This window comes from Passer domesticus, chromosome 2, assembly GCF_036417665.1.
Source record: "Passer domesticus isolate bPasDom1 chromosome 2, bPasDom1.hap1, whole genome shotgun sequence".
In the NCBI taxonomy this organism is placed as follows: domain Eukaryota; kingdom Metazoa; phylum Chordata; class Aves; order Passeriformes; family Passeridae; genus Passer; species Passer domesticus.
Window position 1 is genome coordinate 111,470,803 of NC_087475.1, and position 26,932 is coordinate 111,497,734.

General features: G+C 36.8%; 1 protein-coding gene across 50 annotated transcripts in view; it reads left to right on the forward strand.

The window, feature by feature from the left end:
- Positions 1–26,932, forward strand: part of ABI3BP (ABI family member 3 binding protein) — a 161,549-nt gene that overhangs the window by 84,697 nt on the left and 49,920 nt on the right. For 18 of the 50 annotated variants that reach the window (XM_064410698.1, XM_064410709.1, XM_064410708.1 and 15 more), the window contains 21 exons: positions 762–827; positions 1,323–1,397; positions 2,569–2,637; positions 2,968–3,042; positions 4,377–4,436; positions 4,793–4,858; positions 6,459–6,533; positions 8,496–8,561; positions 9,084–9,158; positions 12,991–13,056; positions 13,464–13,526; positions 14,546–14,605; positions 14,962–15,027; positions 15,967–16,041; positions 17,100–17,180; positions 18,116–18,190; positions 19,061–19,138; positions 19,680–19,754; positions 19,938–20,003; positions 21,223–21,303; positions 24,498–24,566. In XM_064410698.1, coding sequence (XP_064266768.1) covers positions 762–827; positions 1,323–1,397; positions 2,569–2,637; positions 2,968–3,042; positions 4,377–4,436; positions 4,793–4,858; positions 6,459–6,533; positions 8,496–8,561; positions 9,084–9,158; positions 12,991–13,056; positions 13,464–13,526; positions 14,546–14,605; positions 14,962–15,027; positions 15,967–16,041; positions 17,100–17,180; positions 18,116–18,190; positions 19,061–19,138; positions 19,680–19,754; positions 19,938–20,003; positions 21,223–21,303; positions 24,498–24,566 — 1,482 coding nt within the window. The remainder of the gene's footprint in view (positions 1–761; positions 828–1,322; positions 1,398–2,568; positions 2,638–2,967; positions 3,043–4,376; positions 4,437–4,792; positions 4,859–6,458; positions 6,534–8,495; positions 8,562–9,083; positions 9,159–12,990; positions 13,057–13,463; positions 13,527–14,545; positions 14,606–14,961; positions 15,028–15,966; positions 16,042–17,099; positions 17,181–18,115; positions 18,191–19,060; positions 19,139–19,679; positions 19,755–19,937; positions 20,004–21,222; positions 21,304–24,497; positions 24,567–26,932) is intronic. The other 32 variants (XM_064410690.1, XM_064410706.1, XM_064410716.1 and 29 more) reach the window with 27 other exon arrangements.

Consider the following 26,932-nt stretch of genomic DNA (forward strand, 5'->3'; position numbering starts at 1 on the left):
GTAACCCAGGATCCAAATTGTTAATGTGGTAAGGTAGATTGAAAGTAAATGGGAAAGCAGATCCAGTGTGTGAAAAAAAAGTCTGTTCACTTTTTGGCATGTATATTCATATTTCCTGTTCTAGAAATGAACACTACACCTAATTATTTGAATGGGGGTTTTAACAGAAAGAAAAATACTTACTGACCAGTACACACAGCTAAGTAGGATCAGTAGCAGCACAATAGTCAAAACCTGAACATGGTGGAAGCTTGTTCATGATGACTTTTGGGTACGAGCGCCCAATTCCATCTTGACTCAATGTTCATTAAAGCACACTTCAGGTTTTCCATACTTATCCATAGTGAAGAAACCAGAAGTTCTTTGTAATAATCCTCATCACAGATGACAGGTAGTAGGTGTTGTTACTAACTTCAATTATTTCACTGATTTCATTGTACAGCTCTTCTCTTATCTTTTAACATTACAACTTCTTTTAAAATAGTTATACATATTGCAGTAGTGACTAGAAAGCTGCAAGTGGTGTGGATATCAAATGTTGTGTTGTAGCTGCCTTTCTGTGAAAAAAAATCCTCTTAAGTAATAAGGATTCAGCTTGATTAAATAGGGTATGCTAAATATGAATGGGGTAGAAGTTAAGGGAGCAAAGAGACATTCAAACAAAAAAACCCTTATTAGTTACAGTTGAAATTAGATTTTGTATCACTTGCCAGAATAGTCTGTCTTGGAATGGTAAAATTTTGTTTCATGTTTGCTCTTAGCTACTCAGAGTTCAGCCTTGAAATCCATATCTCCACCTTCTGCAGAAAAAAGAGAGATGGAAATGGGTAAATAGCAGATTAGTTCCATGATTTTTTTTCCATTATCTTGGCGTCATATAGATCTGCAAATTTTAATCTTGGCTACCAACATTCACAGAGCTGCTTATTCACCATCCTTGTGTCTGTGTAACCACCTGAAGAATGTTATCAGCTTAAAAACTGCCCAAAGACAGTGTTGTCAGTGTTGTCATATCTCGTCGTCATCTTATTTCTTTCGGTATAGCTGCAGCTCTTACCCAGAAAACTTAATAAGAGAGAATTCCTTGCTGGTAAGAGTTCTTTCAAGCATGTGGCACTTGCATTCCGAGGCCAGAAACCTGTTTTTCCAGCCATCCCCTCCCCTTGTGGCAGCTATTGTCTCACATCTCACTTGAGGCCATCTGCCATCTTGCTCAGCTTGGCGTTGCCATCCTCTCGAAATGCACAGCCTTCACTCAGCTGTTTGATGCTCATCCATCAAGTCACATCTCTCAGCATTTTAAGCTTAGATTCTTTTTTCAGCTTTTGAGGAAAAGCAGACTGTTTCTTCAGGATCCAAACCGTCCAGTACCATGGAAATGCAACCAACCCGACCCGGTAATGGTCCTCATGAGGTTAATTCTCCTGACAGTTGGGAATTTTTGGAGCAGACAGTGCCCCTCGTGAAATAGTTTGTTCAGTTTGACATAAATGAAGAATAACTGTGGGTATGAAAGTACTGCATCAAGTATTAGATCTCTTTATGACAGTCTATGTGAAATACTAAGCTAGTGATTCAGGAGGTTTTTCCATGTTTGGCAACAGCATGTAATTCTTCATTTTAAATGTAAATTGGATTTACTGTAAATATCAAATTTAAATAGGACTGTCCACACCTGAGTTTCATAAATAGAATATCCTGATTTGCTGAAGAATTCTGAGTTGTAAGAGATTAATGAAAACCAAAGAAATTCCAACATATTTTGAAACTATCACTCTTCTTTTAGCCTTTCTGTATAAACATAGATGTAATTCTGCCCAGATTTCTAAACTGGCACTATAAAAACCATATCACTGAAGATTCAGATGCTTTCTAGTTAATCCTTACAAAATTTCTATTATGTGTTTTTATTATTTTAAAGATGTTATTTGCCTGGGGCAACAGACAGTTTTCCAAAATAAGGGAAAAAATAATAAAATAAGAGCCAGTTGGAAAGATTTCATTTCCTTGACGTGCCAATAGTATGCCTGCTGCATATGTTTTTGGAAGAAATTAACATTGAAGGAAATCCATTACTGAGGGGGAGATTGATTACAATAGTCAGCTGTTCACATGTCTGACAAAAGGCAGTTTCCATATTTCATGTGGTCCAGCTCCTGTTTTGTCATCCTTTTTCCTTCTCCAGTTTTAGCACCAGGATGTTGTCCTTCCTGATCCTAGAAAAAAATTCCATGCAGTCACAGTTTGCTACTTTTTATTAATAGTATGTTCTCCCATTTGAATAGCTTTGTATTTTCACTTTTTAAGTCTTTATTTCACCTTTTTATGTGAGTCTGACAAAAATTTGGTCATAAAATGCTTTATGCATCAATGTGTCTTTTTGGAAATAATTTTCAAGTCAAATGTACAATCAATTATTGTACATTTCACACTTTATCTTTCTGTGGAACATAATATGTTAAGTATTACCCAGAAGTTTTGTCAGATTATGAAGGAATCCGATGTTGTTGCAGAAGGTTTCTTATCAGTTCAAAACAACACAGCATTATTTTTGCTTTTATTTTCCAGTTTCACATGACTTTCTTCATGTTATTTCTACTCCCCAGACTTTTACATCTTCAGAAATACCAAGCACTGGTAAATTATAATAATATTCTTTCAAAAGCCTTTTGATTGGTTGGTGATGAAAAGTTTGTTGCTGCTTTCGTGTTGATGATTTCAGACAGCCATTGAATACCACTTGCCTTGGGTGTTGCCCTACATAATATTTTTTTCAACTTCTGTATCACCATCCTCATTCCATCCACACCAGCCTAACAATCCATGAGACAGAGTAATGCCCAGCTGACTTGCAAGAAATTTTCCCTGTGCTTCAGTTTTAAAAAAGCAATATCTCTTTGCTAAGTCCTGAGATATTCAGGTAGCTCTGAGACAATTAAGCCTTTTAACACAAGATTATTTTTCCAGATTTAGGTGAAAGGAAGCCTCTTTCTTCAAGTGTCAAAACATCTGGCATGCCAGAAATGCCACCAATCTCAGCTGGTAATGATATCTGTCTTTTCTGTAGTTCACCTCACATCTAGGCACCCTCTCAAAAACACAGCAATGCTTTGCAAAATGAAAGATTTATTCTGACTTGCTCTGTATAGAGCTGGAGAGACAGAAACTAGTTGCACCTGCTGCAACGTTTGAGACATTTGAAATGAAAATGGCAATGATAAAATTAATTTTTTTTATGTCTGTAAGCAATTACCTTGTCCATATTTTCTTGTGAAGGTTTGTTTGTATAGATGAATACACACACACACACACACACACATATATGTATATATATGCACGTATATGTGGAGGCCCATCATTGTTAGGAATGGTTAAATAAATGTTAACATGTCCAATTTGCTCCTTTTTGCACACTGGAAAAGCTCCTCCACTGGTAGAAAAAAGATTTATCTACAATTCTTAAGCAGGTGCAAACACTTTGGTTAGTGAGTCATCGAGTGTTGCTAGGAAAGGGTCAAGTCGAAGAGAACTGAACAGAAGGATTTCCATTTCCAAAGACTGGGAATATCAAAATATCCCAGAGGAATCAATCAGCACTATTTCCTTATTGCCATCAGCTGCATCCAAGGGCATGTTTTTGTCACAAGTTTTGCCTGCCTTAAACCTGAAACCATGCCCAAAGCAATGGGCAAATATGCATGGTAGTAGTGAGTACACATAGTCCAGGTTTGACACTAGTTTATGTATTAGGTTGTGCATTCTCCCTGTGTGAAATTAGGATAAGAGGGTATGAGGAGATCACTTGAGTAAAGGGACTTTTTCTTCAGTGCACAAAGTGTTGAGTTGTACAAGTGTAAGTTGTAAGATGTGCTAGAATTATGTGGAAAATATTGCTTTTTTCACTTGCTAGCAAGCATTTATATAAAGAGAGATATAAACACTACACTGTGTTTTATTAGTGCCAGGGACACTAATTTCTGACCCATAGAATGAAGGATTTCATTAATTATAGGCAAAAAGTGAAATCAGATCTTGAATTCTAAATTCATAGGTGAGATTCTTAGTTGCCATGTTACCTCTGCAAGAACTGTTAGAATCTGTCAAGAAAGTGTAAGGAGTGGTTTGGTGAATTGGATATTCTGGCATTTTTCTGCTGATGTAGAGCCATTTAGCCACTGAGTAAAGCCAGGGAGTATTGTGTTAGTTGCAACCACCACAAGATGCTTGACTGTGGGTTTGAGTCACAGGGTGCTGCCAGGAAAGGGCAGGTGTGGCCCTAAATACAGACTTTTGGGGTGTTGTACTGCTGGTGCTGCTTGTACTGCTGTGGCAAGGCTGAATGCATATCTCAAGATCATTTCTGTGTCTGACCATAGCAACCAAGAGACCAGATCTGGAATGGACCACGTCTGCTTCACGGGAAACCACAAGGAAGGGTAAATAGCCAGCGATTCCCTCCTTCACTGCTTACGTTGGCCATGCTCTTCTCTGCAGCAATGAGCCTCTGCAGATGTGCTGGTGTCCCAAAGAGTGGCTCAGTGGTGTGGCTGGAGCTAAAAATCATTCTACCTGTAAATGCTGTGGGGAAGCATTTCCAGGTTTGCTCTCATGCCTTGGCTGCCAATGCCAGTTGAAAGGCAGCATTGTGCCACCACCCTGGGCAGTGAAGCTGTGACACGGTAGCCTGGCCCAAGCAGGGCCACATGCCCTTCTTTATAGCTCTGTCTTGACGTGACCTGTGTGACAGCAGCCTGTGTGAGGAGCTGAAGGCAGTTTCTGTGTTTGATCTTAGCCGCTCGAAGACCGAGGCCGAAGTCCACCACCCCTTCCTCCCTGGCAACTCCAGGAACTGTGATGGGTAACTAGCAACAGCCTTCTTTTCCCATTGTCTGCCATCTCTTGCACTGCCCATCACACCTCCCACCCCAAACCACCTGGCATCCTTTGTCACCTTCCATGGAGAGGATGGAATCCTCTTGGTGCAGCTTGGCTTGCCAAAGCACTCGCCACACCGGTTCTGCCATTCTCTTGTTTGATCCCATGCTTTTTCCATGGCCGATGAGCATTTTCTGCAGGAAGCACGTGACATTCTGCAGAGGGACCACATTGTTGCCCCTGTCTCTCAGCTGCATTTTTGTGTTTGGGTGGTGGGTCTTGCTTTCTCTGGTGCATTCAAACATGACAGCATTCCTGTGATGCAGACCCAGCTAGGCTGGCACAAGAACACAGCAAAGCAGCTCAGCCACCCTCCAGGCATTCCGTGGGCAAGGCTGCACTTCTTGGTTTCCTCACCACTGAAACTCAAGGCGGCTGGTTTTCTTCTGCCCATGCCTTTCCATTGCCATCACCTGGAACTTGGAATGCTCTGCTCTGCTGCTGCTTTTGTGGCTATGTTTTTTTGAATTGATACCTCATTTCAGCTTTTGGTGAATATTGGTTTGTTTCTTCATGGTTCAAGGCACTGGTAGCATCTGGTACTAACAATATTTCTTGCAGATCTGACAACTATGCAAGGCAGCAGTGTCCCAAGAGATATTGTTGTGCTTTTAGCCAGCCTGTTATGGCTCTTGAGCCTACATTGGGATAAACCTTCAATGTAAATACAAATGTAAATATGTGCAAACCATATTTAGCTCAGGCATTGCCTGTGGCACTTATCTACAGTGGTGGAGATGCTTGTGGTAACAGTTTCTTTCACACTGGCAGGTATGCAAGACCAGTCCTGTGTCCTTGCAGTATTTTGTGGCCCACGGGGTAACAAAGTCTTACATGAGCAGGCTGGTGTACCTAAAATCTGAAGTTGAGTGCGAGTTAAAAATTTAATGAACAGTAAAAAGTGACTTGGCACTTTTGTCTGGAGCAGTCTTGCTTTCATATCAACTGAGATATTTCACACACTTCAGGATCTTTTCCAGGGAATTTACATTCCCTACTTTGCATTACTTGAAGTAATTTTCTAAGCTTTCTTGTTTTTATAGTGGAGAAATCAGATACTTGTAATTATAACAAGGCATATAAATTTGGCTGGACTAAGGATATTCATTTCTGTTTCCCTGCCTGGTGATGTTGTCTGAATCACTTTTTATGTTCTCTTATTTTTGCCAAATTTTTAAATTGGATTTTTTCCAGTATCTTCATCTCATAAATTCACTTTCTCCTTGACTCCTCTTGGCCAGTGTTCTTGTACTTTTTCAATCTTGCATTCCTTCTAACCACATGGGAATTTTTTCCATATTCCTTGTGCCATTCTGTTTAATTTTTTGCATTATATTTTTGTGTGTTTACACATCTTTGCATATTAACATCTTTCTTTTTAAAATTCTGCTAAATTTGCAAAATACATATTTTTTCTCTTCTTTATTGTTTGTACTCTAAACCATTGAGTCCATGGTTGCAGGTGATGCAATGGTGTGATTGTTCATGTATTTTTTTAAATAATAAGCCACCATTTTTTCCAGCTTCACATGACTTTTTTCATGTTACTTCCACTCCCCAAACTTCTACAGCTGGAAAAATGTCAGAGCGAGAGACTGGTAAATGGCATTTATTGTGTACTCTATCCTTGATTTTTCTTGATATTCGTGTGCAATTTTTATGTCTCTCATATATCCTCTATTTTTAGTACTATCTCCAGTGGTCTTTCATTTGTTAAACTTCATGTTATTTGTAGTAATCACCAGTGTATAATTAATAGTTCTAGCCTCAAGTAAGTGATCCTGATACTACCTGGCACTTTCAGGCTAGTACTGTCTTACTGAAGGGTTCTGATGTGGTCAGTGGGGCAGAATTCAGCACTTAAGAGGAAACCCTCAGGCTTTGATGAATTTTGGGATATCAGCGTAACAGTTATCCTTTGCAGTGGGAATGTTTTTCTTTACCTAGTAGACACATTTAAAGAGATTCACTGGTTGGTCTTTGGTTTCCTGTTTACAACTCTTTGAAGTAGTCTCTGATATTTAAAAGGCTGCTGCAGTACATAATTTTGGTCCTAAAAGTTATTTCTACAGTTACTTCTGCTAATAATTTATTATTTTCCTCAATTTATTCATAAAGAATATAGATTTTTAAGCACAATTCATGACTTTTTATTTGAGCATGAGATTTTCCCAGCATATAGTCATAAAACATAGTAGAAGGTTGCTGCGAGGTTCTCATTCTCGGTTCTGTTCATGCTAGCATGATTTAACAAGTGACATTTTATTACATCAGTGTATCAGACATCACTCTTTCTGGGGCCAAATCAAATGGAACTGGGTAAATGAGCATTGACGTAGTTCATCATCTGAAGATTAGCTAATTACAACATGCATACACTATTTGTGTTTTCTCTGGTCTTATTTGGGTACAGTTTGGTCAGTGTTCTTTTAGCTTTCCTTCACAGACAAATTTAGAAAAGCTTTTATCTATTCAGAATTCACACTGAACACAAACATGATACAGCTGTACTAATACTCAGTGGGTGGTGCTGACAGTTATCTTGCCTCTGCATGAACACAAGATCTTTGTTTTCTTTTGAAGCTGAGAGCTCCATCTATCCAAGGTCATTTCTATCTTCAGTAGATGGAAAACTTTTAGCAGTTTATCAGGCATGACTTTGCTGTGGTCTGCAATATTGCTCTCACCAAGTTAGCCCAGCCTTCTCTCTTGTTTAAAGAACTGGGCTACTTAGATTACTTATTACTTGGCCTTGGACTTTATTAAATCATGAGTGTTCTTAACATTAAGAGTACCCACTCTTCATTTTTTCATATAATACCACTCATAGAAATGTTTCTTTCATGCTCTAGGCTGCATAATTTCTCTAATGGAAATGGTGGTCTTAGGGGCTGATAGAATCTGGGTTTCTTGGGGGTTTTTGGTTGGTATTTTTTGCTGTTGTTGTTTTTGTTTGTTTGCTTTTTGTTGTTTTGGGGTTGTTTTTTTTTAAATTTGTGTTTTTATTAATATATTGTCAGAAAAACGTAAAAACATTTTAAGCTGTTATCTGGCAAAGTATGGTCTGTCTCAGAAATCCTGCTTCTATCAAAGTACTTCTGTGACAGTTGCAGGGAAAATCTCATTCTTGGCCAAAATAAAAAAAATTGTAGGAAAATGTTTTGATACCACCTGTGTGAAAATTGTGTGCATGCTGTATCAAAATAATATTGGGCATTTGCAGCTCCTTATTTAAAAGATTTGTCTGGCACATCCAAACTAAAGTGTAGGGGAGAAGGGTTTTGCTGTCAGCTGTTGCTATTGGATAGAATTTTAAAATCAGATGCAGACAGTTGGCTCAGTAGCTAATGCCTAAAATTAGATGTTATGTGTCCAAAAAAAAATAAAATTACCCCATGAGACAAAAATGTAGTAGGTTACCACAAATATCAATCAGAAGTGTATACACAAGAATCATAAAATAAATGTATGTCCCTTGGACCTGCTAAGAACTGAAGATCCCCTTATCTAAAGGCTGATTTCACTTACTGTTTCAAGATTATTTTCATATTTGATCTTAGCTACCCAGGGATCAGGCCTGAAAATCACTTCTCATCCCTCCATGGAAACCAGAGGGAGCGTGATGGGTAAATAGCTTATAATTCCATTAGCTTTTCCATTGCTTGCCATCCCTTCCAGCAGCTGTGGAGAGTGCCAAGCTTCATTCAGTCACGTTGCTCCAAAGACTGCTTGATGCTGGGCTTTCTCCCCACACTCCACCCCCACCCCTGCTCAACTCAGCCATTTCTGTGCAATCTAAGCTGGAAAATAATTCCCCACAGTGACTGAACAGCAATCCACAAATAGACCTCTGCTAGCTTAAGTTGTCTCTAGTTTTCTTCTGGCAGCTGCAGTTTTCTTTCAAAGAATAAGTACTTTAAAAAAGAGGCCAGTGAGAAGATTGCCTCACATGAGCTACTGGAATTGACCCTCCTTCATTTCACACCAGCTTCAGTGTTCATGTAACACCTCATTTCTCAGTTGATCTTTACAGCTGCTGTCACCTTGCTTGATCTCACATCAATGTTGTCATGAACTGCCCAACAGCTAATGGCCAAATACTGTGGATCTGAGGCCAGTTCTAATTTTAACTCCAGATTTTCTTTCAGCTTTTGATGAAAATCAGCACATTTCTTCAAGACCTGAAACATCAGGCATCCAAGAAATACCATCAGCTATACCTGGTAATACTTGAAAAATGTGATTTTAAATAGAAATTGCCCCAGAGATTTTTATTTTAAAAATTTGTATATTCTTAGTTAAGTTGAATATGACTCAAAATAGCTTCAGAACTGTTGTAATTAAGTTGTTCTCTCAAATACCAGACTAATTTAGGAAATTTTGCATGAAAATATAAATATTCTCTTCTAATTTTGGCCTATATTTCTGGTATAAGTCCGTATTGCTGTGTTTGGTGTTAATACGCATGTCTTAATACATAAAGTTCTCTTTCTAAGTTGCAATACTGAAAAGGGGTAGAGTGAAAGGTATTATAAGTTTTGTATAAATCCCTGAATGAAACCATTCTAAATTGGAACTGTTGACTAAGTCCTGTAGAAATAGCAGGAACAATAGCAATGGTGAAGAATAGACTCTAAAATACTTTAATTTGAATATATTTAAAGCAGTGATTAAGTTAGACATTTGGCTGTGAGAAAGGGAGTCTGCATAGGCAGGAGATTAATAGAGACAAAAATGTACAATGCCAAGTGTATTGCTTGAGTACAACTTTGCAAATAAAAGGCACAACACTGTAATTAAAGAAAACATTTGCAAAAAATTGCCCTTGACCAGACGCTTCCATGATAGCTCTGATGCTTCTGAACACCCTTGAAACCTGTTATACCAGATCCAAGTAAAATTGAACTGGTGGATTAATAGCATTTTATTGACATTTAAATTAATTACGCCTAATAGTATATAATAATCTATATAGTTTTTTTGGTTTTCCTTATCAGCATTTATGCTTTAGGGTTCTTCTACTTCCTCAATTCTTAAATAAGTCAATTTACCAACACCTTACAAAATGGGACACTGAACAAATATCAGTGTTCTGTTTAGTTTAGTGTCCCTGCAAGGAGAAATATTTAATTTCCATTCAATGATGACAATTTCCTCCAAAGCCGATTTCAAGTTGTTACCAACACTCCTTGCAGCAAAAATTAGTTAGGTTTCATTTTCATCACATTGCCACTTGCTGCCTTTTTTCTGCTGTGAACACATTTTCTTCTAAGTCCAAGTGGCCAGCCTGTTAATGGACAGTTCTGTATCTGTCACTTCTTGATCAGCAGCTAGAAAGCATTTTTGGTACAAGGTGCAAAAAGAGTGATCTTTTTCACCAACTTGCTTGAATTCCTTCCTTGTGTTGGTGTAATTTAAACTCCAGAAAGTGTAGAAGAAGATTCTTAGGAGTTCTGTCTAGCGTCAGATACTGGTTCTTGTCACCATATTGGGACACATGTCTTTCTCCTTACTAACAAAATACAGAAAGGACTTTGAAGTGCCCAGTATTTTGCTTGTGTTTGTAGTGACATCATCTTGAACAACACAGCTTGTGTGTTTGCTATCCCAGCAACAGTCAGATTCCTCGGCATTTTAAATCCAGATTTTCTGTGCAGCTCTTAATGAAACACAGACAGTTTCTCAATTCCCATCTAAAGCATCTGGAGTCACGGAAATACCATCAGCTCAGTCTGGTATTGACATTTCTTGCAAACTGAGTGTTCTTGAATTATCAGAAGGGTTCCCAGGTTGCTTTTAGTGAAATGTTGATTTCCTTTACTTTGGGGATAAGAAAAACTGCAAGATAAAAATTCTGCATCAGTTACTATTTGTATTTAAGGTAATATCTATGATGTTTAACGTACTGGTTTATGATCCTTTTTCCAAATTCTGAGTTCACTTTTACAGTACTAATTAGTAGTATTAGCCATGATTGCCACTGACTAGTTATGTATTATTTAATGTCATAGAATTTTACTATGTGATACCATGGGGCTTGTAACCAAACTATAATTTCTCTACTATATGTAGTGTATCATGACACAGATAGCTGTGGTTTTGCTGTAAGTCATACTCCTTTTTATTTGCTAATTTCTTTGGCATTACCAAAGTGTATTTCCATGGCTATTGGTATTTAAGACATTGTCCTGGTCAGTTACAATGTTGGGGGCAGAGAGTGACACGTGCAGGAAATTCTCTTTGTGGATTTAACTTCTATAAATATTGTTCATGTTCGGTTGCAGTTTTAAAACAGCTTCATGGTTGTTGGGGTTGTAAATCCTGAAGTTGCATAGAATATCCAAGGATATTTGTCATTAAGGAGAACTCTCCAGCTACGACAAAAATCCTTTCAGGGAGATTAAAGGTAGCACAGTGAGATTGCAAACCCAAGTTCAGGGTGAGGGGCTTTTCTAAACAGCTTGAGACTTGATAGTCTAGCTACATCTAGGGAAAAAAAACCACCTTTTATTTGGGGAGATAAAGGTTTGTCAGCTTTCCTCATGTGTCCTAAAGGATCCAGTCAATTTCTTTCATATTTTCTTCCTCTATAGGACAAATTTAATGCTGAACATAGGAACTCTCCTTTTTTTTCTCTTGGTACACTCTGAACCTTGTGTTCTACTGCAGATCTTTACAGATATTTGTAAATGTTCTATAGTATCCCCCTGTACATTAACAAATAGGTACTTTTATATTTGCCATCATAACAGTTATGTTGAACACTTCTTTAAACCAGTGGTAGGCAAGGAGAAAATATTCAGAAAATGTACTTGTGAAGCTCTTATTATTTCCATTTTTCAGCAACAAAATTAAGATGGAGAGGACAGTAAGTAGCCCTGTGTAGCAGAGAAGTGCGTAGTCAGATGAAAAGGGATACATTTCTGAAACTACTTCAATCCACTCCCCTGTCAATTTACCCTACAAACTTTTGATGCACTTTTTAAAGATTTTATGTACTAAGACTGGAGGAGTCTAACAGAATTTTCGGAACAAGAACTCCTTGTTTGAAATGTTCTCTTTGTTGGTCCATCAGATTTGTGCTCTTCTAATTTTTCTGTACTGTGTTCTTGCAAGAGTGATGACGGTGTCCAAACTTTGATTCCATTTTCTGAGATAAACTGTTTGACTATCATCTGTTTGTGTTAGGAATCTGTTCTATGCTTTTATGAGAAAGTTTTTTCCTTTTCAATAATACATTCTTAGACAAAAGAAGGGATTTTTTTATTGTGATCTTTGCATTCACTGTTGTCATTTCCATATCTGTTCACTAATTACTGTGTAGTAAATGTGACTCTTCTTGTAACTTATCCTTGTCTTCCAGTGTCTATATGAAATTCTGTCTGTCCAAAGTGCTTCATAGTACTTCATACTTGTTCAGAATGAAAACTTGTAAATTAATCAAGCTATTCTATTAGAGATTCTTACAGATTTTGGTTAAGAAGGCACAAGTTGGTTTTCTTCTACCAGAGTGCCCAACTCTTCATGGAAATCCTTATTAAGTTCACTTTTATGCATTTTTTAGTGGAGAACCTATTGTTTCTCTTCTTTTTTTTTTCCAGGCATGTATTAGTTTAGACCAAAGTTCATTTTTAAGTATGGTGAAATATATAATAATCAGAGCTAGTTCATAGTTTTTCAGATAAAATATAAGGTGGGCAGTATCTTTGATGCAAACAAAACTTCTGGCTATATATTCATTGACTAGTTTGAAATTTATGGTTGGAAAATATTTGGTGCCTGAAAAAGGATTTTGGAATGTGTCATTTACTGCAGTTAAAAGGCAGCTCTGGAGCATCATGTCTGCCACTATTGTGCAATAGAAGCAGTGTTTAGCCAGTGGCTGGTGGTTTGTGGTAATATCAAGTGACTATAAACTGATGTAGGGTTTATTTGATAGAAAGAGCATACGTGAGAAACCACCATTGATTTATTTGAGTGTGATTGAAGTAATGCTTTCATATGCATCGAGACACTTCCATAACATCTCAAGATAGTTTCCATCTCTAATCTTAGTTCTTCCGAGACCAGTTCTGGAGCCCACATCTTTTCCTTTCCTGCAAACCACGAAGACAGTGATGGGTAAAGAGTAATCCTAATTTCTATCTATCATTTCACAATACTTAAATAAGAAAAGCTGTATTTTAAAATTTAGTCCAAACATTTCTGTTCTTTTACTGATAGCAACACAATGCCAAACATTTCAGCAAGATTATCAGTCATTTATGTAAATGATGAGATACTTAATCATTAGACTTCTCAATTACTCTTCCTAATTTTCTGCTCTATAGGCTTAGTTCACTAAAAGATTAACTGTCTGTGTACTACACTAACTCCTGATTTTGATGTGGAATAACCTTGTAATGAATGCAAATAGTTATGTAAAAGAGTGGAATATGGGCTTTAATCACACAGTTCTGTACTGATGTATCTTTAAAAAAAAAAAGTTTGTCACTATTTCTGAAGAAAGTTTTCTGGTTTAATCTTAGTTACTCAGAGACCAAAGCCGAAATCTTCTTCTCCTTACTTTGCAAGCCAAGGAACAGTGGAGGGTAAAAAGATATTTTAATTTTTTTGTTTTTCCTTGATGTCATTTGACATAATTTTCACTTGCTTTGAGCAATATCTGTGGTTTGTTAATGCACTGTAAAACACTTGCCATACTAATGACATGGTTATGATGTTTGAACATGTTTTTTTTCCATTACTTGAAAAGTCAGTTTTGAAGGAACCAGTGACAAAAAGAATTTATCACAGAATTCCCGTGTGACTCCATATGCAGATGTTATTTTGAAAATTCTTTCTAGAATGAAATATTCCAATATGGCAGAAACATCATTTTGTGTCTTCTTACTAACATGGATTTTTTAGCATACAGAACTTTTTTTAATCTTTTTAAATGAGGACTAAAGTTCAAGCTTGATGCATGGGCATGTTAATCAATGGCTTATAAACTAACTGTAAGGAAGAAGGGGAATTATATTTCACAGGGAATTACAATGCCTTTCATATGAATGATGAGAGCTTACATATTCTGTTATATGTAAAAATAGTAATAGTTAAAACAGTAAGAAAATACTTGCATAAATTATTGAAATTTTAAGAAAGGTTGGAGTTATGACTGAATATTGATAGCACAAGGTGCAGTTTATTTCTTCACGCTAGAAAAATTAGTAATTAGCATTTGCAGCTGCTTGCATGGGAGACATACCCAGCACTTGTCATCCTGAATTTTGAATTCTAACATAAGTCTTGTGTCCTGCTCTCTCTGCATTTCCTGCTGGTTTTGGATTTTCCAAGGATGTGTAAGGAGTGGTTTGGTGAATTGGATATTTTGGCATTTATCTGCTGATGTAGAGCCATTTAACCACTGAGTAAAGCCAGGGAGTATTGTGTTAGTTGCAACCACCACAAGGCACTTGACTGTGGGTTTGAGTCACAGGGTGCTGCCAGGAAAGGGCAGGAGTGGCCCTAAATACAGACTTTTAGGGTGTTGTACTGCTGGTGCTGCTTGTGCTGCTGTGGCAAGGCTGAGTGCATATCTCAAGATCATTTCTGTGTCTGACCATAGCAACCAAGAGACCAGATCTGGAATGGACCACGTCTGCTTCACGGGAAACCACAAGGAAGGGTAAATAACCAGCAATTCCCTCCTTCACTGCTTACGTTGGCCATGCTCTTCTCTGCAGCAATGAGCCTCTGCAGATGTGCTGGTGTCCCAAAGAGTGGCTCAGTGGTGTGGCTGGAGCTAAAAATCATTCTACCTGTAAATGCTGTGGGGAAGCATTTCCAGGTTTGCTCTCATGCCTTGGCTGCCAATGCCATTTGAAAGGCAGCATTGTGCCACCACCCTGGGCAGTGAAGCTGTGACACGGTAGCCTGGCCCAAGCAGGGCCACGTGCCCTTCTTTATAGCTGTGTCTTGACGTGACCTGTGTGACAGCAGCCTGTGTGAGGAGCTGAAGGCAGTTTCTGTGTTTGATCTTAGCCGCTCGAAGACCGAGGCCGAAGTCCACCACCCCTTCCTCCCTGGCAACTCCAGGAACTGTGATGGGTAACTAGCAACAGCCTTCTTTTCCCATTGTCTGCCATCTCTTGCACTGCCCATCACACCTCCCACCCCAAACCACCTGGCATCCTTTGTCACCTTCCATGGAGAGGATGGAATCCTCTTGGTGCAGCTTGGCTTGCCGAAGCACTCGCCACACCGGTTCTGTCATTCTCTTGTTTGATCCCACGCTTTTTCCATGGCCGATGAGCATTTTCTGCAGGAAGCACGTGACATTCTGCAGAGGGACCACATGACCCCTGGCCCTCAGCTGCATTGCCCTGCTTCTTTGTGTTTGGGTGGTGGGTCTTGTTTTCTCTGGTGCATTCAAACATGACAGCGTTCCTAAGAGGCAAACCCAGCTAGGCTGGCATAAGAACACATGCCTTTCCATTGCCATCACCTGGAACTAGGAATGCTCTGCTGTGCTGCTTCTTTTTGAGGCCATTTTAGGCTTTTAAGACCAAAACCTCATTTCAACATTTGGTGAATCATAAGATGTTTCTTCACAGTTAGAGACACCAGCTTCCTGTGGCAGTAATCTTTCTTGCAGCTCCGGTAGTGATGCAAGATGGGAATTGTCCCAAGAGGTATTGTTGTGCTTTTAGCCACCCTGCTCCTTCTCTTGGGCCTATATTTCAGGAAAGCTTAATCATAGAGATAAAAGGGGCCATACATGCAAAACCACATTTATTTCCGGCTTTGGCCATGGCAATTCCACTTCTCTTGTAATGTGATCTCTTCTTCATATTTCTTCTAGCAGCTTCCTCATCATTTTCATCATCAGTGCATTTTCACACATTTACATTAGGAAATCCATGGCATGTTCATTTGAGATGTTTTCCTTTCCCAAATCCCTAGTTTCTTAGTCACGTCTTGAAACCTGTTCAGTCTATATGTTCAGATGATGCCAAAAAATGTTTTGTTTTGGTTTTCTTTTTCCAGCTTCACTGGACTCTAATCACATTAGTTTCCTGTCCCAAACTTCTGCATCTGCAGAAATATCAAAAACAGAGACTGGTAAATTGTATTCACAGTATTTCCATTGCTTAGTGTTTGGTTTTGCATCAAGGATGTTACAGTTACAAGCTGTTTGCTCTGATTGCTTGGTGTCTGAAGAATTTTGTTTGCAGTGTCTGATAAGCTCTATAATTACATGGTGATATTTTGTGTTATGGGATCAGATACAAATGAAATCACAGAAATTAATATTTTTATGTGATTTTAAGATGTTGAATAGATTAGGACCAGTAGGACCAATAGCTAGATGGGTTCATTATCAGTTATTAACATATGCTCCTGACTGGGACATTTCACCATGGGGGATTTTCTGTTAGCCATAACATACACATAATTTTGCAGCTTTCTCGATTCATAAGACTTTTCTTCAGGTTATGTTGCTTTTGCACCTTGAAACTTTTATTGCTGGGGCCACAGGTATTCAAGAACATATTTGTATTTATTACAAAGGTAGGAATGTGCAAGAGACAAGAAGGAAAATTATCCTAAACCTGGCAGTCAATATTTCAACAGTTTTGTGTTAGATTTTCTGCCTCAGTCTGTCTCTTCTATCTATCACGGAAGTTTTGTTAATTTGTATTATGTCAATTAGGTAAAATACCACAAATGACAAATTGCATGATGTGTAGTACATTAAAACCCATTAGCCAAAATACTGGCTTTTGTTATATTGAAACACATAAAGCTTTGACAATAGAAATACCTGGTTGTACAAATTCATATTTGCATGCATTTAAATTATATAGGTCTCTTTCTATGGGTGCAGGTGAAGTCAAAAGCACAGCTTCTTTCATGTTACATTGGTACAGATCAATTGATTCCTGTTGATAAATCTGATTTAACAGGACTGCATTTCCTGTCAGGGTGTGTCTATTATTAACAAAACTTTGAAGTTTTGTTACTTTCTTTTTAAGTTGGAAATTTATGAAACTCTGTTGTAGTGGTGTTGGCATCTTACGAAGCAAAGTAAAGGAATCTTTCTTTTTCTGATTTTTGCCTCCTTTGCTATGTCTGCATCAATATGCATCTGTCTCAGGGATATTTACATTTTTCCACAGTTACAAGTTCAGCTGACCTGGAAAAACCTATGCCTCCATTTTCCAGAACACCTCACGTGCTAACAACAACTGCGGGTAATAGTAATGCATTAGCTTTTCAGTTAAACCCCTTTTGATGTGTTTGGACAGCCATTTCTGAAATGTTATTAATCCTAGATATTTTCATCATCTTCCATGTTGTCTTCTGTGCGAGTCATGATCACTGACAGCATCCTTTTTCACATGACAACTTGCACTTTCTGCCGAGAAACTCATCTAGTAGTGTTTCTGATCTTACATTCATTTCTCAAAAAGCTTCTAGGGCTATTTTGAGATATCCTTACATGAAGTAAACCTGGTTTAATACTACTAAACTAGGTTTAATACTACTACTGGCTAAATCTTAAAAGAATTCTTAAATTACTTGTTGCTTTCTTATATGCTTAATTATTATATGCTCAATTAGAACACATGTTTTTATAACAAATATTGTCTTGCCAGTATAGGAAGCTCCTTTCTTACGTTTTTTTTGGGTTTTTTTGCTGTTTAGCAATTTTTTAGCTTTACTCTTGTTTTTATGTGTGTATAACAGATTATATGACACCAAAATTCACTAAAAAATATTGACACAAAACAAAGCACTGAAGAGAACTAAGGCAGGTGCTTTTCTTCATGGAAATAAACTTGCAGTGCTTTTAGTTTTTATAGTTTTTTTTTTTTGGTGGGGGGGATTGAGTACTTTATAATTGTGGTGTTAGAAGTTTTTATCTTTGTATTTTCTGAGTCACTTTAAGCTGTGTGGACCATGTGATGCGTTAGCTTTGGTTGTCTGACAATTTAGTTTTAGTTCTCACTTTAAGCTCTACCTTCAGCTTACATTCTAATCCAATACTGCTCCATTCCTGAGGCTAGGTGTGCTTATGGTGAAGTGCAAATTGGGTGTGCCATGACATATCACATTTTTGGGTTGTTTTTCTATGAAAAAAGCTGTGTGTAGAATTAATAATCACAGCTAACATGACATGATTTTTTTATAGTTTTCAGTGGTATTCAGCCTGTTCTTTCAAGTCCTGTGGCACCTAGTAAGCCTGAAATAGCAGAAGCTGGACCAGGTACAATAATCTCTACCTTAATTCAGTTCTTAATTCAACAGCTCAATTAGTTCTTAATTCAGCAGCTCAAACCATGCTCTAAAACTCAACTGAAATTAATACACTGCTGTTATTTTCAGTGGACATTTGGATTACCCCTACCAGCTGATTTCAAATTTATGTTGCTGCTAATGGTTGAACTTGGTGTTTTCTCACAGTAATAATGCATATGGCAACTCACAGTCACATGATTCAGTATGTTAAAAAATGTGCCACATAGAAAATTGAGAAAACAGTATTTGTAGAGTAGTTCTGATGAAAACACTGTGATGTGAACTGTAGGTTGCATTTTATTGTTGTAGTATCACTAAAAATGTTAACATCAGTGCATCCTGAACAGCGTGAAATTGGTTAACAGTTACAGTCATTCAGTGGTTTTGGACTGAAACCACGGCTGGATCTGTTGTCAGGTTTCTATTCCAAATTTTATATGTTTTAATGTGTGACTAATTGATTGTTCAACATGTCCTCTTCATTAAATATCTACATTGTACGCGGTATCACCTCCCTTAAGTATTGGACCAAAACCCAAAATGTTCAAAAGCTCAGCTTAAAATCTTACTTGGCAGTGGTTGAGATCCAGACCAGTTGCAAAGCAGGCAGGAGGAAATAAATATCCAGAATTTTTGCACATCACAGATGTGCTGATTTATAGTCACTGAAGCTCTGTGCAGTTCTGAATTTCTCCCTTATGCATACTAAACTGATAAATGTCCAAACATTAGTGAAATATTTGTTGTTCTTGTTAAAATAAAATTATTTTTGCTCATGAAGGAAGAGTTTCTTCCATTAGCTCTTTGCTCTCTTATGACTTGTCATCATTTCTTCCAGCAGCAACAAGTGAATCCATTCTGGAATCTTTCACACCTAAAACTTCCCATCCTTTTCAATGGCCAAGGGTAACATTAGGTAATGTTTTCACCCAGTGAAAAACTCTGTGTTTGTTTTGAGCACTCCATCCCATATGAATGCATTCCTTCCACATATCATTTCACATGCATAATCATTCTTCTTCCTGGTTAGAGAGTCTTGTTCTTCCATCATTGTTATACTGATTGCTCTTGACATACCTGTGTATGAGAACAACCTTCTGGGTGGATTTACTGTCTCAGAGAAATAAAACTTGTCTCTTGCATGATACAACACCACCATCCTTTTATTAGTGTTCTGTCTCTTTTAATCCCAATGCACACGCATGTGCTGATTGTCTCTCATATGTAAAGCCTCCAAAATGGAAATTTTAATTGTTTTGGGCTCACAGAATCTTATTTCTGATCAACGTACAGCATTTCAGTATCATCTCCATTCCACACTTCAAAATCCGATTTCATCAGCTGGCTTTGACATTCCATACTAAGTTGTCTTCAATATAAACATGTGACATGTGCTGTTTGTTGTGGGAAATGCTTGTTAAACAATTTTTCATTGCAAACTGAGCTCTTTCTTTCAGCTCCAAAAGAAATACCGCTTATTCCTTCTAAACCGAAACCATCTGCTACCCCAGAAGTACAACATATGAAACCTGGTAATTGTGCACTTCATTTTCATAAGTTGGTATGCAGATAGATATGTTCTCTAAAAATATCTAATGAAAACTTCCTAAAAAGGACAGGAGCCATGCAATATGTGAGTGTGAGCATCCTGACTAGCTCATCATTCTCAAATTGGTCATAATTGATTTGATTACACTTGAATTTTTCTTTTCTAGCCCCTAAACCACCAGTTTGGGAGCCTAAAACTTCTGAGACTGTTGAACAACCAAAAGCAACCCTAGGTAATACATGTTTCTGTAGTTGTTAGTCACTCTTCTCTGCAGTCCAAGCCACAGTTTGTACTCTGGTACTTTTTCTCACAGTTTTTGCTGTATTTAATCCATTTCTCTGAAAGAAGAGGTTAGGAGATAGGCACTCAGAAACGTTTTTCTACACTTAGGAGAAAAAGAAGGAAAATTTTTCACACAGTTTTGCTAGTTCCATGGTACAGTAAAAACTTTTGTCTTCCAATTTGCTGAGAGCTTTTCTATGCCAACACTCTTTATTCAGAGAACTCATTGGAAATACAATTGAACTGCCAAGTGTAAAGGTAGTATTGTGGATGTTAATCCCAGAACTCTCAGTGAAGGATACCTGTGGTACTAGGTTAACGTGTTAATTCCACTGCTTTATGAATCCTTCTGAATGTCATTTTGGCTCAAAAACACCTCTTAGTCAGTTCATGGCTCACTCCTCTCTGCTCTTTTTGTAGACATCAAACATTTTTGCACTGCATCAATTGCTATGAAACATTTTATTGGAAAGCAGTCTCATAGCACTGCTTTTTAAAAATGTACAAAGTTACTTACCTCTGCCTGAAACTGAGTTTACACTTTATCTGAAGTCAGGCAGATTAACTAATTACAGTTTCAACCCATGCATGTTTGGTGGGAAAAGGGTTTCTAGAACTCATTGTTCTTAATTTTTACCATTTACATGATACTGCTATTCTACTTATATTATTCAACTTATAGAAGCTACTTCTATTCCATTAGCAGAATTCAATGACTGCAGCTATGAAGCAGTTCAATTTTTTTAATTGATTCCATATTCTTTCTGCTGTTTGCCAGTAATTTCTTTACTGTGCCAAAAAGTGAGGACATTTCTGTATATTTTGTCTATATATGTCTTCTTATGGCTTAAAAGTAACCTGGAATTCAAAATTATAAAAAACATTATTGTTTTACCTCTTAGGTATCTTGCAAAAATTAATTTGCTCACTTAATGAGAGGAACATTCAGATGTGATTGCAAGCTTCAACTGCATATTTAAATGCAATTACTCACTTTTACAATGAAGGGATTTTGCTGGACTAGTGAATTCTCTGGAAAATTTTTGAGAAGACTTCTTGGCATGTCTGATTCTACCATTTGCTTTTGTTCCCATTCATTGTCTCATTTGATTTTTTTTTTTGTGATACAGTGGAAAACATAAATTTATAAACCAGTATATTTCTTTCAGCTCCTAAAGAAGCAAAACTCACTACTTCTGCATCTAAACCTAGACCATCTGCCAGACCCCAAAAACCACGAACTAAACCTGGTAATTAATTTCCATAGCAAACATTTGTTATAGTTTATCACTGAAGTAGTGTATTTTAGCTTGAATTTCTTCTGTGCAGTTGTGAAGTTTGGCACTTAATCATCAGAAAGGTGAGGAATTTCTCTTTGAGGAATAATATTTTCGTATTGGATCCCCCAAAAAATAGAAGCAAAGCAAAAAACCTTTTAACTTTTGTATCCCAAGTCACCAACTCACACAGCCAGATATCAAAGCAAATTGTTTTCCTGCTTTTCATTTTGGAATAACAAGTTTTCCAATTTAGTTCAGCATAGGGTCCAGAAAACAAATTCTACTGTTTTGCTGATGGTTATAGCATCTTACATAGAACCATAGGATTTTATTGATTTAGTGATCATTAGAGCATATGTAGACTTAGCTGAAACTGTGAAAATAAGAATGGAATTTTGTTCTGGAATTTGGTAAAGACATATTTTATTATCCCAAATGAAATAGCACCTTCACACCAATGTTAAATTTCACGTATGATATATGGCAGAGAGTAAAAGACACCTGGCATTTTCTGGACCTGAAGAATAAATAAACAGAGTTGTAAAAATATTTCTAGTGTTAAATGGTTTATAATGAAATTAGAAAGCTTGAAATTGCATAATTGTTTACTGTAAGAATATATTACTCAATGCTGGAAGAGATCAGATGATTTTATTAAATTCTTTCCAGATTCCCTGCAAATTATTTTTTGCTCATAAAAAGAAATTAACTCTCTTCAGACCAAATTATTCCCTGTGAAGCTTGTTAAAGGAAAGGCACTTAGGACTTGGAATTGTCAGAATATTGAGCATAATTAGTTTTTTATGTGGATAACAGCTCCTACATAATTTTAAGTGTAGGAAATCCAGTATTGCAGTATTGTATTACAAGAATCCTTATTTTTGTCTCTGCTGTAGATGTCTGTGTCTGAATATAAATCCGAGTCCTGCCTATTGTTTTTTGAACAACATGCAGGACTCAGATTTATATTCAGCAACTCATGCACAACTCATATGGAAGCTGTTGCATGGATTTGTTTTGCATTCTGGGATGCCAAGATCAGGATTTTATCCTGGTGTTTCCACACTGAGAGGCTGTATAGCCTAGTTTCTATATGCCTAAGAAGAAAGTGGCATTTTTAAATATTTGTACACACGCCTCTGGTTTTTTCTTTCCCAGTACTGGTCTCATGAATCAATCAGGTAGAATGGTAAGACACACTTCTTAATCTTGATGAAACTTGTAATGATTCTCTTGTAAGTAGGTAGTGAGACTGGCATGTGTTCTGATGTGGCAAATTATATTCCTGTTCAGAAAATATTATTTGAACCATAAAATATGCAGTGCATGGGGACAAGCTGGCTTTTGGGTAGGTGCCAAAAGGGTAAAAGAGCTGGAGCCTGTCTGTGGTCTAGCATCACCTGGAAGTTCAACTTAAATTAGAAACTTGTGTCATGATAGTGGTTGTCATCCTTCCCTACGAGTAAATCAGAGTAATGAACGAACAATATATGCCAAATTCATATTTAATCAATTACTGCCATTACTGCTAAATAACTGCCTTTGGGTGAAGCAATTAATTTTGGCTCTCATTATTAATATGATTTTTGTGCTGTTCCTGGTAAAGCATTTGCCTTTTTTGGCAGTGGAAAAAAATCTTCATTTTAAAAACCCCAATCATTTAAATGATTTTTCAGATTCTCTAGCTAACAAACTGTACATTCTAGTGAAAGTTCACAATTTCATTCTCTTTCTTGGCATTTGGGTAACAGAATCTGTGGCCTACATAAAAAAAAATTAGGTTTTCTTGCCAATGTGATCATGCCAAACCATTGTCCTCACTTTTACTGTTGTTAGCATGAATACCTCTCTCTAAACATCCTCCATTTTTTAGGAAAGGAAATTGTAATGAATTTTCTATTGTGACACAAATACACTACCACACTTTCTTTACAGAAAAGTTTTTAAATATCTCCAGGGATTGAGACTCCACAACTTCTCTGGGCATTTACTTCGATGCACAAATTATTTGTCCTGAAGACATTTTGGAGTATTTTGCCTTCTTAAAATAGAGGCAATATTATCAAACATAAAAGCTCTCTAAGCTATAAAAAATGTCAGTAAAAAAAGAGGGAAAATTTGGAAATCTGAATTCACTCTTTTAAATTCAAACACCGCCCACACAGATAAACCATCATAAACCTTCATATGGGTAAATAGAGACTTTTAAATAAAGAATGTGATTTTCTGTCTGAACTGACAGAATTTTGGAAGTGATAGGTCTCAGATTTTATTGTATTTCAAAATTTTACGGTAACTTCCTTTAAGTAAGTTTTCTTGTGAGTCTTAAAATGCTTGTGAATTACAACATGACAAATTGTTAGTATGTCCAAAGATATAGTTTAAGGCCCATCATACAGTATTTATCCATCACTTTTTCTTTCCAAATTAAAATCTGTTGGGAGGGACAGGAGCTAAGAGTCAAAACAGAGTAAACGAAGCAAAATTTAAAGGGTGAGCACAAAGATTACTCAGTGACTGTAGATGTGTTTAGGAATGCAAATGGATTCTCTTTGTGAAGTCATGCTGCCATCAAACAATTACCTATTTTGACTTCAAAGTTCTTTATATTTTTCAGGGTGTTTGGGGTTTGTTCCTTTCAAACCAAATTAAGTACTCTAGATGGAGATGGGAAGCTTGTTGACTTGATTATCTAATGTGCAGTAGCACTAGATAATCTGCTAGGATCTTCAGCCTTGCTTTCTGGGACTTTACAGTTATTTACACCCAAAGCCTTTCATATCTATCCTTTGTATCACTATGGGAGAAACCCAGGAAAATTAATAGAAAAATTTAACAAAGAAAATTGAGTTCTCTGGAGCTGTTTCTTTTCTGTGGTCTACAGTCATAAAGAGATTTTAAAAATCCAGTAAAACAGGAGGTGAAGCTTTAGAGAGCTCCTTACCCAGTGTGTTCCTGTAGCATAAATGCACTTTTTCTTTTCCAAAAGCAGCAACAGCCACATAGTTTAATTTCAGTAAATTTGTCATTCAGTCAGTGTTTCCATTTGAGTTTTGAAGAGGTGGATTTTAGTTAGGAAGCAAGAGCAGCTGAGCTCTACCAGCACTTAAAAAACAGCTACAGATACACCTGTATTTCTCTTAAGAAAATTCTCTTTATTCCAGCAGCAACCATTCCAGTGTCAGTCACTTCTAGGAGTCCCTACACATATGAACGTCCAAAGACTGCAGAGGGTAATGATTATGAGTCATCCTTAGTCATTCTTCTTTTCACTGGTCTCATATTATGTGCAGCTGAAAACAGCATTTCCTGGAGGCTTCTTGCTTATTCATGTGTGGTCCAAACACAGCAAATGGACGTATGATCTTGTTGCTTTATTATTTCTCCATGTTTCTAACATGGAGATGTCTTCTAAAAGACAGGATATCACTTCAAACGTTTCATTAGAAGAAGAAAGAATAAGAATTATTGCAATAATAAAGATTTTATGGAATATAGAAATAACATAATCTAAAATGACATTTAAAACTACACACTGGTAAACAATTCCTGCAGAAGGAGTTTTGTGGCATATTGCTTGATATGTTCTCAAATGTATGGAAAATACTGCATTTTTTCAATTAATACATCCAAACTTGTGCTGAATTTAAAGAAAAAAAAAAACTAAGTGATTTTACTTTTAATGAGGAGCACAGTTTCTATAAAATAATACATAGCCCTTTTTTAGTATGGGAATATATGTTAAGTGATGTGTTTAATATATACATTTTTTTATGCAGACAAAGCTCTCCTTTGCACTGAGCCCTAAAGTACTTTATCTAGTTACAAGGAAAATTTGAATTACTGTTTGCATTTGCTGGGCAGGTTGTATTCTGAGAAGGGCTTCAGGGTGTTTTCAGCAGTCTAGCTTTGGTCTTTAAAACCTGGATGAAGCTGACTACATGTATGATACTTCACAGGACAAGGACATCTTTAAGCCTTACTTAAATGATTTGATAAAATAGAATCAGTTTGGTTTGATCAATTAGCAGTAACTCACTTAAACTCGTAGTTTTCAACAGCAACAAGTTCTACACCATGAAATACTCTCAAAACTCCCCTAATGACATTGATTTCTCAAGGTCAATGTTGCATAACATCCTTTTCTTAGCTTTGCTTGTTAAGTCTTTTCTTTGGCTTTTTACTAAATTATGAGTAGTTAATTTTGCTGCACAAGAACATCCAGCTCTGATTATCCATCAAATGGATAATCAGTGCTTGTTTTGTTCATATCCAACAATATTTCATGCATTAAACACATAGTACAATTATTTTTTCTGTGGTTATTCATTGATAGGGAGAGAGGATCATTCCCTAGACTTCATTTCTTCGTTGCTGAACCTGAATGTGATTTACTATGGGAAAAACAAATTTTCCCAGTATCCAAAATACACATTCCTCACATATGAAGCCCAAATGATCTGCTAAGATCAAAACACCTCAAGCTAAGTCTGATGAGGAACTTCTTTTGAAATTATGTACTTTGTGACTTGCTATTAGTACACAAAGTAAAGAAGAAAACAACTTTTTTTCCCTCTAGGTGGGGAGAAGAGACGTTCATTTTTTTTTAGATAATACTTCTACAAAAGGAACCCATATTGCTCCAGAAGACAGTATGCAGACCTAACAAATAATATAAATATCTTTCTATTATTGAAAGCTGTTTTTCTCTTTGTAAGAAATGACTGATTTTTCAAACGCAACCTGAAAATAGAAATTAGTGTTTTCTAGGGAAAGATTTTGAATTTGAATTCCAAAGGTAACTGATGAACTTGAATTATGGCAAAGTCTTTGAAAACCAGGCATATGTAGTGAGAACATTTGAAAAATTAGTGGCTGGTCTGACATTTCTATGGAGTATCTGACCACTGTCAGTAGAAGTTAATACTGGTTGTTTTGGGGTTTTTTCTTCATTTGCAGCAATATTAATACTACAGAATGTTGTACTGTGTATGTTAACATACTGTGTATGTTAATGTAATAAATACTTTAGTATTAGCCCCCTCAATTGCAATTGAAGTTTTATAGTGTTATTGACTGTGAAGCCCATTTTCAAAATGGGTAGATGCATAAGAGAGTTTAGGAGATAAGTGAATGTGGGTTATAGAACAGGTTCTATCTTTAGGCATGTGTATCTGTGTGTTATAAGCTACTTGACTTGTTACTGCCTTGAGATGAAAGAATTAATGCATTAAAATTCTTTTAATAAGTTTTCTTTATTGCCATGTAATTTTTATAGATTCTGCCATCTCATAATTTTTTGTCTCATTTGGTACAGTTTGTGACCAGGAAAAGGGCATGATATATTGGTTTTGTGATTCAAATTTTAAGAAAAAATGAACATGCTTTATCAAACTTACTTTTTTTCAGATGACTGATAAATACAGCTCTAACAATAGCAGCTTTTTAGTCCTCTGCTTGATTACTCACTTTAGGGAAAAAATTCAACTATTTTGTCTCAGTCAGCACACTACTTTGAAATAGCAGAGTTCAGTTTGACACTCTGTGTATCAAGAGTCCCTTGCTGTCTCTAAGTTAAACTCTGCAATCTCTTCTCTTG